General features: G+C 33.2%; 1 protein-coding gene across 2 annotated transcripts in view; it reads right to left on the reverse strand.

Annotated features, from left to right (window-relative positions):
* Positions 1–16,960, reverse strand: part of LOC138708100 (histone acetyltransferase KAT7-like) — a 77,943-nt gene that overhangs the window by 18,106 nt on the left and 42,877 nt on the right. Inside the window, exons 15-19 of one of the 2 annotated variants that reach the window (XM_069838288.1) lie at positions 15,793–15,991; positions 13,773–13,888; positions 9,091–9,289; positions 8,009–8,121; positions 2,872–2,950 (exon numbers count right to left, since the gene is read on the reverse strand). In XM_069838288.1, the coding sequence (XP_069694389.1) occupies positions 2,872–2,950; positions 8,009–8,121; positions 9,091–9,289; positions 13,773–13,888; positions 15,793–15,991 (706 nt within the window). Of the gene's footprint in view, positions 1–2,871; positions 2,951–8,008; positions 8,125–9,090; positions 9,290–13,772; positions 13,889–15,792; positions 15,992–16,960 lie in introns of both variants that reach the window. The other variant, XM_069838287.1, reaches the window with a different exon arrangement.

A 16,960-nucleotide genomic window follows, 5' to 3' on the forward strand; every position in this document is an offset into this window, starting at 1 on the left:
TAATCTTGAAGCCACATACGCAAAAGACTGTTCATAGAACATAATTATATCCTCTCTTTGCGATGTTCTATATGAGGAGAAATTCCAAAAAAAATTTCTGATGCCACTAGCTGGAAAATTCAAGTTTAAATGTCAAAAAAGAAAAACTACACGACAATTCTGTAACAAACACTATGGAAGAAATTCGTACCACTCACCATTACAAAAATAACTGTTTATCTGTAACAACATCCATACTCAATTCCACTTATTATATTTCAATTAATTATTCTATAGACAAATAATTTCACACTCCTCTTTAACACAATACACCAATACATTTCAAATTCTGCATGATATTTAATTTAATTTCATTCATTGTATTGAATACATCTTACATCAATACTGTAAATTTTGAGATATTTATGCAAAAAAAACGGACGATACATACCAAGCAGATTTAATTCAATTTACAAGCATAAGCAAATTCATCAGTTGAGCAGAAGTTACGAATGTGCAGAAACATTAATTCTCTTCTGAACCTTTCACATACACCTGTAATTATCTTTATAGCTTTACAAAGTCTATTCATTCCTACCTTCAATACAAGCAAGTAACCGAATAAATAAAAGAAATTAAGGGGAGGGGATGGTGTTCATATTGTGGAAAACTAGTGAATTAAAAAAAGAACTTTTAAAATACAATATTATATGTGAAAAAATAATATATTTCATATAAATTCATGTGCTTTTGAAAAATAAAATATAACATTTTGCAATAACTTAGTTTTAATTATAAATAGTATCTGTATGTGTGTAAAACTTAAATAGCATATTTTTAATCCCTTCCCAAACAAGATCTTACCAAACGATTTCTATTTATGGGGAACTTAAAAAATTGTGTACTGAAGTAACTTGCATGCATTTGAAGAAATGAAAGGCAATATAAGAAGGAAAACTGCAGCAACTTCAGAAGAACTAATGCGTGTTAATGCAACTTTTCTAAAAGGCAAAAGAGATGTGTGGGTAGTGGCACAAGGATGTCATTTTCAAAGGCAGATGGTTATTATAACTTGCATGACAAATCTATATGCTTGACTTAAGGGCTATGAATATCCGACTCTGCCAGCAAACACTGTGCTTCAACTGTCATGTGCGGCTACATACTCATGGATGAACGTCTATTTTAACAGCAAACAATTTACTGGACAATCTGTCAATGCATTTCATTAGACAGAATGCATTCAAAATTTATTTGTCAACAAATCATGTCGGCCTGTCTTTAAGATGAAGTAAATCAAGTACCTAAGAAAGTGGACCTGTACATTTTTTGGTGGGCCTCTAAATATCGTGTGCTTATTTGACCAGTTGTGTCACTGGTTACTCGAGATCGTGCAAACGCGTTATCCAAGAGAAATATCATACATAACAATCAGAAACAATAACAAGTAGAATTCTGACTATAGTCACATAATCTCTGCTATTAAATCCAGTGGCGGTGCATCAATAAGAGCACATGAACACTTTGTTTCCATTAATGCACGGCTAGTTTTAATTATTTAAAACCGTATTGACATAGTAGGGATGTATATTATCAGATTAGAGTATTTTAAACTTCCAGCATCTCGCATAAACTTACGTAAACTTGGTAACATGCGTTCACATACAAGCCATGCTCTTTTCAAGATGTTACAGGAATTACATGCATGCGCGGGAGAAAATTGTCTTTCGCCAGACGCTTATGACTCGTCTAGAGCACAAAGCTCTAAGTGAACAGTGAATCTATCCTAAAGATGTCTGGTGCATCGATACCTATCATTCACATGCTATATCTCGAGGAGGAAATTGAATAGTCTCTATTTCATCCTGTAGGTGTCAGCATTTCTCACTGCCGGAGAGTTTATTTTGTGTGGATGTGTGTACAGTGCTGCTACGAGAGTGTAGTTTGTGAATTACTATACTTTAGTGTTAGCATAATAGCATAGTTTGGTAAATATTTATCCATGGTTTGGCTTTCAAACACATGGTGGCTGAATGTAATAGTGGTATGAATTTAAGTATCTGTATGGTAGTGTATAATATTTAAGAATAATATTTACTGGCATGTATTTATAGTAATCAATCTATGCGAATGGGATTACAGTACTGAAATAGGCTGTAGTGTGTCAGTGTGCTGTGAACGAAAATATATTACTGAACACACGCTTTTATAAATAACGGCACTGTGGTTTGTATTAATTTTTAACAAATGTAAACAATGAACTCTGTTCAAACAATTTTGAACAGTAAAGACCTGAGTAAACTGATTTAGCAGAAAAAATTGGAAATAAAAATACTGGTTTTCATTATTAGACTATTATTATTATTATTATTATTATTATTATTATTATTATTATTATTATTATTATTATTATTATTATTATTATATGTTTTGAATTTATATACGTTTTTTTTCGATAGTTAAACATTTGAATCATGACATTTCATGTTAGGCTAAAGGTGCGATTTCAAATTCTTTTTGGTTTTGGAACACAAAATTGTCAACACACGTAATATTTTATCACGAGCCACCACTGATTAAATCAAATATAAATTATGATAGTACCCGAACATCAACATGGACAGAGACTACATATTCAGAGCCAGGCACACCAATCTACTATGGTACATGATAGATAGTGGGAAGCAAGAGCAAAATTCTGTTAATTGATTTTTGTTGTGTTTCTGATAGTATTTATGGGCAATAACAAATCTGTGAAGTTCTAGTGCATTTTAAGAAGTAAGTAAATAAATAAATACTATCAAAAATTGTTACCAATAATTGAGTAGGGCTAAATATTTAATTCTGTTCACAATACTAATACATGACAAGATTGGTGGCAATAATACTCACTTTTTCTGAAGTATCATCATATCCACTTTTAGTCATACTCCGAGTCACTCTTCTGGTAACACAGTCAAACGCCAAAGACCTGAAATTTTCATGAGTCATAGTTAACATTCTTTTCTTGTTTACATTCACTACCTTCCAAGTTATTGTCATCTTTCACTCTCAATACGTGCAAAATTATCTTCCTCCAACAGCCTGTATGTGAAAAACAAAACATGTCCATACTAACTCAACAATAATTATATACAGTCCTTGTCTATAACTTGAGTTTCCTATCAAGGGAGTACAGAGGAGTGAAGGACACAGAAAGCATTTTGTGCATAGTCCAAGCTAATATTTCTTTGGTCGGCGGAAAAAGGCACGTAAGTCAAAAAAATAATTTTTCATGAGAGATTTTCTTTTTAATTTAGTCTTAACTCAATATATTTATAATAATGAAATTCATGTATGTTGGTTAAAATAAGAACCTTTTCAATTTAAAATACAAGAAATTTTATTATTTCAAAAATTAGAAAAAAATACTAGACTTGTGTGATTATGTACAACAGAAAAATCGAATTTTTTTACTTATGTGCCTTTTCCCGCCGACCAAATGGCGAAGTGCATCAACATTGATTAAAAATGCAGTAATCATAGATTACGAAACGACGGTTAAACAGTAGCCGTGGTTAAAATGTAATTTATGTGCACCATTCATAATCACCGATTACTAAAACATGGCTAGCTGACACCTCATTTAACCAGAGTAAAGTCTATGATGGTACATTGTTTCTACAAAATGACTAAAGGAGAGCATCCATACCGCTGCAAAGATAATAGTCAACGTCTAAAAATGACTGCGCTCACTATGTTCTACATCGAAATGAACGTATCTTACATTTTCGCGTTTCATTTGTTTGCCTTTGGGCGCTGTTATATTTGTGAGTTCCATTTCTTTGTTTTTCAGTACTGTTAGGTTAAAATCGTACAAAATGGAAAATTGAATCCAAAAATGATTATATCCCAATGTTAGGTTGAAGTATCGATAGACTTAATTACTAGATTTAAATGTATTATATAAAAAAGATGGAATATCCATAAAGGAAAAGGATGCAGAAGATTGGTAGGAATGTGTGTACGATCTTGGACCCCATTTACACCAGGGAATTGTGCATTATCCTAAGATCCATCCATAACCTCTCTTTGTTCAGCCAGTAACATAGAGAAAGAGATACCGGTATTCGAGTATTCCCTCTTAAAATACAGAAAATAACAGTTACATAGAATCGTAATATAAGCAGCCGATCCGTAGGAGAAATATGATTGTTCTTGTGTTATTTCAAGTAATCCATTTGTAGATTTTGATAAACGAAATCCCTCCTGAAATTTTCTGTCACCTAATTCCTCGTAAGAATTCTCTCTTTCCACTAAAGAACCTTCACGCTCACGCTCTATCCAAGTAATTCAAGTACTGCACAATAATAATCGTCTTCGAAATAATCACCTGTGGTTCTGGCCGCCATTTTGCTTTACTTGCTCTACTAATCGCTGGTTATCTCCTTTAACTGCTCATATTTGGCCGGTTAGAGATTACTGTGGTTAACCTCCTATTTAAGTCGTAACCGAGGTCGATCCACCGTAAAAATGCTTAATCAGGGATTAGGTGACAATTTTAACTGATGGTTACACTAACCAACGTTGATGCACGTGGGCAAAAGATTTGCTCTTTAACTCTCATTTTCAAACTATAAAGCTCCAGTGTTGACACATTTCTACTGCCGTGTGAATTTTTATTATTATTTTTTTTTTTTCTGGCAGGGAGAGCCTATTTATGGATTTCCAGTTCCTGGAACAATATTTTTTTTAATTACAATTTCCTGATTTGTGTCAATGCACAAGAAAAACGCTTTAACTTTAATGTGATTATATTTTCTTGATATTACTATTAGCACCAATATGGATTTTCAGGTGAACTGACATTTTTTCGACGAGAATGAAATTAAGGGTAATAAAAATTCAGATATACTGCCTATAACTTCTGCTTACAATGTGTATGTCTTGTGGACTTCGATAATCCCAAATTGGAATGCAAACAAATTGACTAGGAACAAAGTGTTTGTAGAAAAACTTGTAAAATCAATGGTGAAGGAACACTCTCACCAAAAATGACTCAGATTTGTCTAGAGCATTCAAAAACCTGAAAATGTGGCTACAGTATGAGTCTGTAACAACAGGAAGAACTGTAAAACATACATGCTTTAATTTCTCCAAATTGAGAAACAATAATAAAACGAATGTATTATGTGGAAATTGCAATAAGCATATCTGTAAAATTTATGTCATCTAATTTGTATCAAACTTCTAAGCAATGAGAAATATGAATTATATCAATGGAGTAAATTATTTATATGGCAGCCGAAATATGTCCTACCTAAGCTATGTTCACACATACTTTCCATGTAATCTGCAGCACAAAACATGTAATATAACACAGAAGTAATTAATTCTAACACAGCATCAGCCTTTTTAAATTTGGGAGTAGTATTTCCAATCCAAAACTTTCCATAAGATCTACTACAACAGTTAAATTTCGATTTATATAAAAATATTTCTTCATTTTATTGTTTAACAGCAATGTGATTATGGTGATTATTTTACCCTTACTTCGGTGATTAAAATCATTTAATTTAGGATATTATAGTTAAAAAAAGTAAACAATTTCTGGTATATAAAATAATTCTTTTTTAAACTATTATTAAAACAATGAAAGTGACAGACAATTCTTTGCATCATTACTTGAACTCAAAACCGCTATGGTCTCCTTTGATGCTACTAAATCTTGTTTCATTTCAATATACTCCATTTCAATCGAGCTTCTTTCACTCGTTACACAGGTCAATGCCTCTGCTACGCTTACTTCCACTGACTTGCACAAATGAACCTCCACACTCAGCTGCTTGCTTAAGACTGAGTACATAAAATAAGTATGGAGTCATAAAAAAAAAACAACCGAGTCTTGTCACAGAGATATCATTTTGACATAAGCCAAATTCTGACAATGAGGGTTTGTAGACTGACATCCACCTCTCAAACTGTAATATTTTCCATCTTGTAGACTGCATTTCCAGACGGATGCTTGTATTCACAATCACCAATGTCAAGCCTGCATGTCTAGTCTTACTTCTACTACCTCATGCAATCTAAACTACAAAACTCACAAATATACAGTAACAGTTGTTTTCTACAGTCACCTCGATGTCGACTATTATCACTGCCATCGTGATCTAGACCAGGCCGTAATGCAGGATGTGTGACGTCACTCGATGGGTCGGGCTTTTCTATTTGAGTATACGGAGCTGAGTGAAATATATTACTTTATTGCGTGTCGGTGCTCAATTTTATTTAGTGTAATGTGTGTATATGATATGTTTACTTCTTATTGCATAACATGTTGCAGAAATAATTACAAAACTGTGTTATTTTAATGTGAACGGAGTTTTACATGTTAACATAACCTGTTTGCATCAACATTTTAAGTTTGGAATGGAAGCTATTTTGAGATTTAATAAAAAAGAATTATTTATATTGTGATTTTAATTTAGCACATCTATCTTCCTTACTTGTAGGTAGAAAATTTACCACAGTCCCTCCTATGAAATTAGTGTAGGTACGTACGGTTGTGTGTTACTTCATCTGGTAGGTTAGATAAATAGAATTAAATACGACCCAGTATAGTAGGGAACAAATAAATAAAACAATTAAATTGTTATTCAATGTAATGTGTGCATAAGTTCCATTTATTTGTTGTATAATGTGGCAGGATTATAAAACTGTGTTATTTTTATGTGAAGAGAATTCAGCATGTTAACATAACCTATTTCCGTCAACATTTTAAGTTGAGAACGAAAGCTATTTTGAGATTTAATAAAGAAGAATATATTTAGGATAAACTTCAGAACACGGTTATCTTCCTTACTTATAGGTAGAAAATTCACCACACTCCCTCCTATGAAATGTAAGTATGTACGGTTATATTACTTACTAGCGCTGAGGTATAGATCCGGTAATTTCTGAACTGAAAACAGTTGAATTTATTTTTTGTGGAGATGCATTTAATCCTCTAAGCAAGGCATAACAAAAGCCTGAACTAACCGAACTAATTAGTATATGCAAGGTGTATGAATACGAAGGGAACTACCTCAGCGCTAGTTTAGGCCTGGTAATATATTAAACTAATCAGACTGGAGTACCGTATGAAACGAATAAATACAATTGAAGTGTAGACAAATTGCATTTACAAGTTATACATAGCGTTATGCTTAATTATGATGCATAATTGCGAATATAGAAATGAGGGAAGTACTGATAGAGTAAACATAACCTATATTTTCAATACATCAAAATATGCATGCGATGCAACTGAAAATTGTTGAAACGTGCTTAAATGAATGTGCAAGAATTTCGTAATGAAGTGAGCGTGCTTTATTTCAATTAATTACAATACCAGATACTGTAACAGTAATGAAAACTATAAGGTATAATTTTTCACAATATACTATATGTATCTCGCTTTTAGTTCAAATTGTGTATATTATCAAACGTCGTATTATTTATAATGTAGATTATTTACACATAAGAAGGGCGCAATAATTTAAATTTAATAAAACAAATACGGTAAACTAACAATACTGGATTAGACAAGAGTAACATCAGTAACGCTGCACTTAGGCGTAATCATAATTTACTTTACGTCCCAGTCAATGTTTCACTTTCACGTGTATATTATTACACATATTTACTGTTTATAACACCAAAAATTCACTTAACCACATAAAGGCGCAATGTTTAATCGAAATAAAGGCAGGTATTACACATACGAACTTTGCCTGCAACAACGTAATTTTTACACCAAAAATAATATTATACCTTACGTTGCAAGTGAATTCTGTCTCAAGTGTCTCACAATCACTGTTTACAATTTTACTGACGCAATTACACTGCATTTCAGAGAAATATATGTTATTTTTCATGTACTGCAACTAATTGATATGGTTGAAAGACCGCCCTTCACAATCAGCTGTTAAGGGAGTCACGTGGTCTGCCTTACGGCCTGTATTAGATCACGATGGCAGTGCTATTATACAAACAGTGTAAAACATACCTCTCTAACCCATTAGGCCGTCTGAATACTTCACAATTGTGAGAATGTGCTCCTTCCCCATGCTCATCATCAAGAGCAGTGGATTCAAAATTAAATATCCGTTTTTCTCCAATCTTCTGGAAAAAAGAAATCCATGTGCGATGAGAAACATACAATCTTGCAGCCACATACTCAAACCCTGTTTATAGAACCCAATTATATTATCTCTTGATGTGTTATACATATAAGGTAAATATTCAAAAATGATTCCCGATGCCACTATCTGAAGAATTCAGCTTTATATATCAAAAAAGATAAACTACATTACAACTCTGTAACAAACACTCTCACCAATACAGAAATAACTGTTCATCTGTAACTACAAGCATACACAATTCCACCCATTACATTACAAATAATTTTCTATGGATGAATAATTTCTCACTCCTATTTAACGCAATTTAATAATAGATTTTATATTCTGTATGTTATTTAATTCCATTTCATTCATACTACTGGAAAAACATTCTAGATTTTAGACTCTTTAATATGAAGAGAATGATTATTAGATTTAGTAACTCTCCACATAAAATAAAATCTTATCAATAAATTTTCTAATACTGGTAACCAAAAAGTCAGTTTGCAGAAAATATATTTGGTATTTACTCAGCTATGGGATACAATTACCTACAGTACTACCCTTGATTTTGAAAAACAAAGTACAGCATTTCACAATAAATTAGTTATCATTATGACAGTAGAATTTTAACTATAATCAAATGATCTGCACTATTATATCAACTACAAGTTATGAGAGTACACTAACATCAACATGGACGGAGATCACATATTCATTGCCAGGCACACCAATCTACTACGTCATAGATACTGGGAAGCAAGAGCAAAATTCTGTTGACTGAGTTTTATTGCGTTTCTGATGCTATTTATGGGCAATAACACATCTTTGAAGTTATTATGCATTTTAATAAATATCTAAATAAATATAGACTATCAAAGAATGTTACCAATAATTGAGTAGGACTAAATATTTAATACGCTTCATAATACAAATACATGCTAATATTGGTGGCAATTATACTCACTGTCTCTGAAGTATCAACATTTCCAGTTCTAGTCATACTTCGAGTCACTCTTCTGGTAGCACTGTCCAAAACCGAAGACCTGACATTTTCATTCAGTTCATAATTAACCTTCTTTTCTTCTTCATCTTCACTACCTTCTAAGTTCTGCATATTGTCATCTTTCACTCTCCTTTGTACAAGATTCTCTTCCTCCATCAGCCTGTAAGTGAAAAACAAAATATGTCCATATTAATTTAACAGTAATTATTAAGAAGCACGATGAAAGAGTAATGGAACGGAGAAAAATTCTCTCCGGCGCCGGGATTTGAACCCGGGTTTTCAACTCTACGTGCTGATGCTTTATCCACTAAGCCACACCGGATACAACCCCGACGTCGGACAGAACTGTCTCTGATTGAGTTCCAACTCTTGGGTTCCCTCTAGTGGCCGACCTCTGCACTACGTCATATATATATATTAAGAAGCAGATTACTATGTAATTAAATATTCTTTTTGCATGTGATGAAACACAATTAACAAAGTTAAAAATTCCGAATATAAAGTTTCAAGTTTAAAACCCGAATTTTATTTCACATAAAAACACATATTTTCACAAAAAAATTTAAGTAAATACATATTTTCAGGATTTCTATTTTAAACACATAAATCTTGAGTTTTTTTACTTAAATAATTTTTTTTACAAGAACTTTTAAATATTTTAAAACTAAATCAATTATATCACTCAGAAGTACGTTATCTTTTTTAAGAATTCTTGGTTGCTTCGTGTTTCTAAGCGCTTTGTGGTATATCCATTTTTGTAATAGTATCGCCTCAAGTTCTGAGAACTGCTACGCAGCATATCAATGTTATTATTAGAGAATAAATTAACATGGACAAGGAGGAGAGATCTTGCAACACATAATAGTAGGAATGCTTATTGTTGCTGAAGATAATTTCATTCTATGCTTTGTTTGTGAAACACAACAGATAAGAGCTCGGGTATGAACATTATTTAATTTAAACAAATCTCTCGCCTCTCGCTCATGTCTATCAAGTAAGGCAATATATCTTGTTGTGATTCCCTGTTATCGGGCTTCGTCAATCGATATCCTTCAAGATATACAGAAAGATGCTTGTTTAAAAAACGATTTGGCTTTCCTATTAGCAAATGTAAGCTTTTTGTGTGATATCATAAAAAACTCGAAACATCCAAAAACCTGTCTGAAACAGAGAGGTGCGTGCCGTGAAAATTAAAATAGACTTGCTACCAGTTCAGAAGTACAAGTACTAAGGGACAAATTCCAGAATGTGTCTGGGAAAAACAGTGGATATAAAAAATGTGTAAAGTTGCTCATTTATTGCCTGTAAGTGAAACTGACGGTGTTTGTGTTTGTGACATTCCTTTCTTTAAATATGCATGTCTGACATCGTATGATGTGGAAAGATGGTTTTCATAGTATAAGTCGTTGTTCAGAGATAATCGGTATGCATTTGTGATGGAGAATTTGGAGATGACCTTTGTTGTTCATTGCAATTCCCAGCGAACTACTAGCACTCAAGTGTGGTAGGTCAGTACCTAGTAACATTTCTTTTTTCCAAGCTAAGTAACGTATTTTTGTCATATTTAAAAAATATTTATTTTTATGTTTAGCAAATATTTTCGTACTTTTTAGCACATAAAAAATAAATATATTTAAATTTTTTAGCACATAAAAATCCGCTCCCTAGTAATTATATACAATCCTGGTCTAAAACTTGAGCATTCTTTCAAGGGAGTACAGACGATTGGAGGCCACAGAAAGCAATTTGTGCATAGTCCAGGCTAATATTTGCTCTTTTCCACTCCTTTTCAAATTTTGAAATACATTTTTTTTTTTTTTTTTTTTTTTTTTTTGGGAGACGAAATTTATGGACTTCCTGTTAACGAAATAGGCTATTTGAATTTTCATTTCGGATTACAATTCATTTTCTGAATTGTGTCAATGTACGAGAAAAATACTTTAATTTTAATGTGAATATTTTTTTTTGTTTTATATTACCAGAACGAATAGAAGGAATATTGTATGCACTTCTAGTTTTTCTCATTGCCGTGGCAGACCTCAGTAGTCGTGCTTCTATTGCTAAGCTCTATCATTTGTCTGAGGTCAGATGTCTCAAAAAAAGAATTTAAAGCATGTTTAATGGTGAAAGTTGATAGGGGTTGTTAATATGCTTTGTTGTTGGAGGTTCTGTAAAAAAAATCTTCAAATTGTTGTGCTTTGAATTAACCAGTAACAAAAGAATATTGTGTGGTAGCCTACAAAATATTTGTTCTGGGTTGTAGATCGAGATACATTAGAAATAGTGACAAGAGACTTTTTTGTTCCACCTGCCAAAGAAAAAGATGTATCTGGGAATTGGGCCAGAAAGATAGGCAGCTTTCGGTAAATAACCGTATTTGTGATGTGTATATTTCCGAAGATATGATTACAAAATCAGATTATTTTATTTTTTAACATAAAGAATAATATTCTGAGAGACAAATACTAGTATTTTAGAAATTAAGAGATTGCTCTTTCCATAATGCTTAACATACTACTTTGGCAACATGATTATACAGACAGAATTTCGCAATAGCACATTTGTAATGTGCAATGTATGAATACCTACTTCTCAAGAAACTAAGATAAGAAGTCAAGATTCTGCAAGAACTGGAAGGGATGAAGTAAGATTAGCGACACAGAATAGAGATGCATCAATGGGAAGAAGTTAGGGACAGAAAATGTATAACTTAAGGGATTGGTGCATGAGAGACAAAATGTAGGAAAGTGATAAAGTGAAAATAGGTGGTGATGACAGAAAAAATGGTAAAGCATCGAGAATGAGAAAGATACAAGTAATAGCCAGGAAGTGAAAATAAGTAAGTAATTATACAAATAGAATGAAGAAAGTGGGAGTGGAAATGTAATGAAAGTGTAGAAACTAGTTCGTTGGAAAAATATACAGATTATATTAGTGGAATAAGTGTTCAGTGAATGACAGTGATTCAATTGAATAAACAAGATGAAAACTATGGAAGAGTTCAACTTAATGCAAACCATGTTGGGAACAATTATTAAGGAACTGAGAGAAGTTAGTATTTATTGAAATGAGATTTGTAGGAATAAGATGGATAACTCTGATACAGAGGGAGTAAGTAGAAGAAGAAGGCAGGTGGAACAGAGGTGAGAGATGTTTTAGAAAAGTGATAAAGGTCAATTATATGTAATAGCAGGATGATAAAAAAGAAAAGAAAGAAAACGTATGCAGATTATGTATCCAAGGGAGTGATACAGAAAGGTGCAGGACCATTGATAATCGCTGTAAGCTGGTGGAAAAAATACCACGCGCATGCGCGCGCATGTGTGTGTGTGTGTGCGTGCGCGCGCGCGCATGTGTGTGTGTGTGTGCATGTAAAAATATGAGGAGATTGAGAACAGAATACCTAAGAAATGATTGAGAATCATGCCCACCCTCTACATGCAGGATATAACACAATTAGGGAGACACATAAAAAACCATGTCCCGTCACAGAAATAAATTTTTAATAATAATAATAATAATAATAATAATAATAATAATAATAATAATAATAATAATAATAAAGCGCACAAATTGTGCATAAATGAAAGTTACGTGGATTGAACAAAGTTAATGACTGATAGCTGCCGATTCCCACAGACTAGGATATGGTATCTATCACATGTCTTGTTGCATAGGACACACACACAGTTGTCGTCCGGTTCGTGGAAACATTGAATTCTGCATATCTTGTGGTGGTATCCATGAACCGCCAGCGATGTCACGAAGTGGCAGAGCTTCTGGTTCATGTCTGTCCAGGTCCGGTTTATCATGGCCTCCGTTGTGTAGAAATCCTCCCAGATGTCTTCCCTCTTCCTTATCCTCTCGTCTAGTGCTTTCTTCCAGTTGGAAGTGGAGGGCAGATCGAGTTTTGTTCTGAGTTCTTCTATCAAGAAGGTCTCTTGGGCGAGCACGTACACCAGCCTGGATAGAGTGTGTTTTGATACTCCTAGTGCGGCCTTCAAGAAGCGAGCCTTGACGTTCTCTTATGGAGGTCTTTCGTGCGCAGCTTGTCCCACATTAGGTCTAGTCCGTATGTAAGTATGGGGACTATCTTGGTGTCGAAGATGATCATCGCTGTTTTGAGAGATAGCTTGGTTAGTTCTCTGATGTCTGCTGTAGCTCTTTGCTTGGTGTGTACCCTGAATGAATTTGTTGTGGTCTGTAGTGTCAGTCCGAGGTATTTGGCCTGGTTTACTGTTTGTAGAGGTTCTTGTTTCAGGAAGATTTTGTCTTGTTGAGATATCTTCCCCCCTTTCCTGAATATCATGTGTTCGGTTTTCTGCATGTTTATCTCCAGCTCATTTTGGTCAGCCCACTTTTCCAATGAGAAATAAATTTTTGAAATGAGGCACAAATTCTGGCCATAGAGGTTTCGTAGACTGCCATCCACTTCCTAAACTGTAATAGTTTCCTTCTTATAGATTGCATTTCTGCATGGATACAAGAATACCCAGTCACAAAGGAAGAGCCTGTATGTGTGCTCATACCTCTCATACCTCATGCATTTCCTACATAACTCACAAATATACTGTAATAACTGTTTCCTATAATCACCTTGACGTTGATTATAATAATTATTATACATACAGTGTAGAACATACCTCCTGAACTTAATCGGCCGTCTAACTCCATCATCACTATCAGAAGATGCTCCTCCTTCATGCTCATCATCAAGAGCAGTGGATTTCAGATCAAATTTTAGTTTGTTTCCAGTTATCTGGAAAAGAAAAATCCATGTGTGATGACAGAGATACAATCTTGTAGCCACATACTCCAACCCTGTTTATAGAACCTAATTATATTATTACTTGATGTGTTATATGAGGTAAATATTCAAGAACGATTCCCAATGTCACTAGCTGGAGAATTCAGCTTTACATATCAAAAAAGATAAACTACATTACAACTCTCTAACAAACACTGTGGAATGACATTAGTACCACTCACCATTACAGAAATAACTGTTCATTTGTAACTACAACCATACTAAATTCAACCCATTACATTACAATTAATTTTTATGGATGAATAATTTCTCACTCCTATTTAACACAATTTAATAATAGATTTCATATTCTGCATTTTATTTATTTTCATTTCATTCATTGCACTGGAATAAGAATAAAAATGTTGGACACTTAAATGTAATGAGAATGACTATTAGATATGAAGACTCCACTGCAAGAATGATGGATGTCACTTTCTTGTCGAAAATGAACCAAGACTGTCAATGCATAGCTTAAGACATATAGAATGTACATAGAGAGTTACATGGCATTAACACTGATAGTCAATTGTCCAGTAATGATCGAAAAATCACAGGTAAGCTTTGAGCGCTAAGCATTTCAAACTTTCAATCGCTTCTCCTGCAAAATGTATTCCAAATGACATCCATCATTCTTGCAGTGGACTCTTCATATAGTAACTCTCCAAATAAAATAAAATTATATCAATATATTTTCTAATACCGGCAGCCAAAAAGGAGTTTGACTACACAAGTCAGTTTGCAGAAAATACTATATTTATTGAACTATACATCCCAATTTTTACAGTACTACCCTTGTTTTTGAAAAACAAAGTACAACATTTTAAAATAAATTAGCTTTCATTATATATATAAATAAATAGTATCTATATGTGTATAAAACTAAAACTAGCATACTCTTAATCCATTCATAAATCAATATCTTACTGTATGATTTATATTTATGGGGGAGATAAAAAATGTGTACTGAAATAATCTGCTAGATTTTGAAGAATTGAAAGCCAATATAAGAAGGAAAATTGCAGCAACTTCAGAAGAACTAAAGTATGTTAAGGCAAAAGAGACGTGTGATGGTGGCACAAGGATGTCATTTCAAAAGCTAGATGGTTATTGTAATTTGCATAACAAATCTATGTGCTTGACATAAGGGCTTTGAATATCCGACTCTGCCAGCAAACAGTGTGGTTCCAACTGTCATGTGGTGCTACAAACTCATGGATGAACGTCTATTTTAAACAACAAACAATTTAATAAGCATTAGAGTGAAAGGATCATCTGTCAATGCATTTCACAAAACAGAATACACTCAAAAGTGATTTGTAAACAAATCACACTGCCCTGTCTATAAGATGAAGTAAATCAGGTAACTAAGAAAGTGGACCTGTAGATTTTTCGTGGGCCTCTACATATTCTGTGCTTATTTGCACGGCTATGTTATATAATGAAACAGCTGTGTCACTGGTTGCTCTAAGTCGTGCAAATGTGTCAGCACAAACAACAATGAAAAGAATTTTAACTATAATCAAATGATCTCCACTATTATATCAACTACAAATTATGAGAGTACCCAAAAATCAACATGGACGGAGACCACATATTCAGTGCGAGGCACACGAATCTATTATGCTACATCATAGATACTGGGAAGCAAGAGCAAAATTATGTTGACTGAGTTTTATTGTGTTTCTGATGGTATTTATGAACAATAACAGATCTGTAAAATTCTACTGCATTTTTAGTAAATAACTAAATAAATATATACTATCAAAGAATGTTACCAGTAATTGAATAGTCGAAAATATTTAATGCTCTTTACAATATAAACACATGCCAAAATTGGTGGCAATTATACTCACTGTCTGCAAAGTATCAACATTTCCAGTTCTAGTCATACTTCGAGTCACTCTTCTGGTTGCACAGTCTAAAGGCAAAGACCTGAAATTTTCATTTGACTCAATTTCAATCTTCTTTTCTTGTTCATCTTCACTACCTTCTAAGTTCCGCATATTGTCATCTTTCCCTCTCCTATGTACAAGATTCTCATCCTCCATCAGCCTGAAAGTGAAAAACAAAATATGTCCATATTAATTTAACAGTAATTATATACAGTCATGGTCTAAAATTTGAGCATTTTTTCAAGGGATTACAGAGGATTAGAGGACACAAAAAGCATTCTGTGCATAGTCCAGGAAAATATTTGCACTTTTCCTCTCATTTTCAAATTATAAAATTCATTTTCTTTATTTTTTGGTTGGGAGACGTAATTTATGGACTTCCTGTTAGTGAAACAGGATATCTGATTTTTTTTTTTTCGGATTACAATTCGTTTTCCGATTTGTGTCAATGTACGAGAAAAATACTTTAATTTCAATGTGAATATATATATTTTTCTTATATTACCAGAACGAATAGAAGGAATTTTGTAGGCACTTTATTTTATCTCATTGTCCGTGGCAGACCTGAGAAGTAGTCGTGTTTCGATTGCTAAGATCTGTCGTTTGTCTGAGGTCAGACGACTCAAAAATAGATTATAATGGATGTTAAATGGTAAAAGTTGCTAGGGGTTTTGAATATGCTTTGTTGTTGGGGGTTGTATAGAAATCTTCGAATTGTTATGCTTTGAATTAACCAGTAAGAAAACATTATTGTGTGGTAGCCTACAAAATAATTTGTTCTGGGTTGTAGATCAGGATACATTAGAAATAGTGACAAAAGACTTTTTTTTTTCCACCTCCCAAAGAAAAAGAAGAGTTTGGGAATTGGGCCAGAAAGATTCCGCAGAAAGATAGGCAGCTTTCGGTAAATAACCATATTTGATAACCATATTTCTGAAGTGCATTTTCCGAAGATATGATTATAAAATCAGAATGTTTCATTTTTTAACATAAAGAATAATACTATGAAAGAGAAATACTCGTATTTTAGAACTTTACACTCTAACAAGGTTAAAAAGGCAATACCAACTATAACAAAAATAACTAACAAAATAAAAATAATAAATAAATCAAAACCAAGAGATTGCTC

Source organism: Periplaneta americana, chromosome 10, assembly GCF_040183065.1.
Source record: "Periplaneta americana isolate PAMFEO1 chromosome 10, P.americana_PAMFEO1_priV1, whole genome shotgun sequence".
Classification (NCBI taxonomy): domain Eukaryota; kingdom Metazoa; phylum Arthropoda; class Insecta; order Blattodea; family Blattidae; genus Periplaneta; species Periplaneta americana.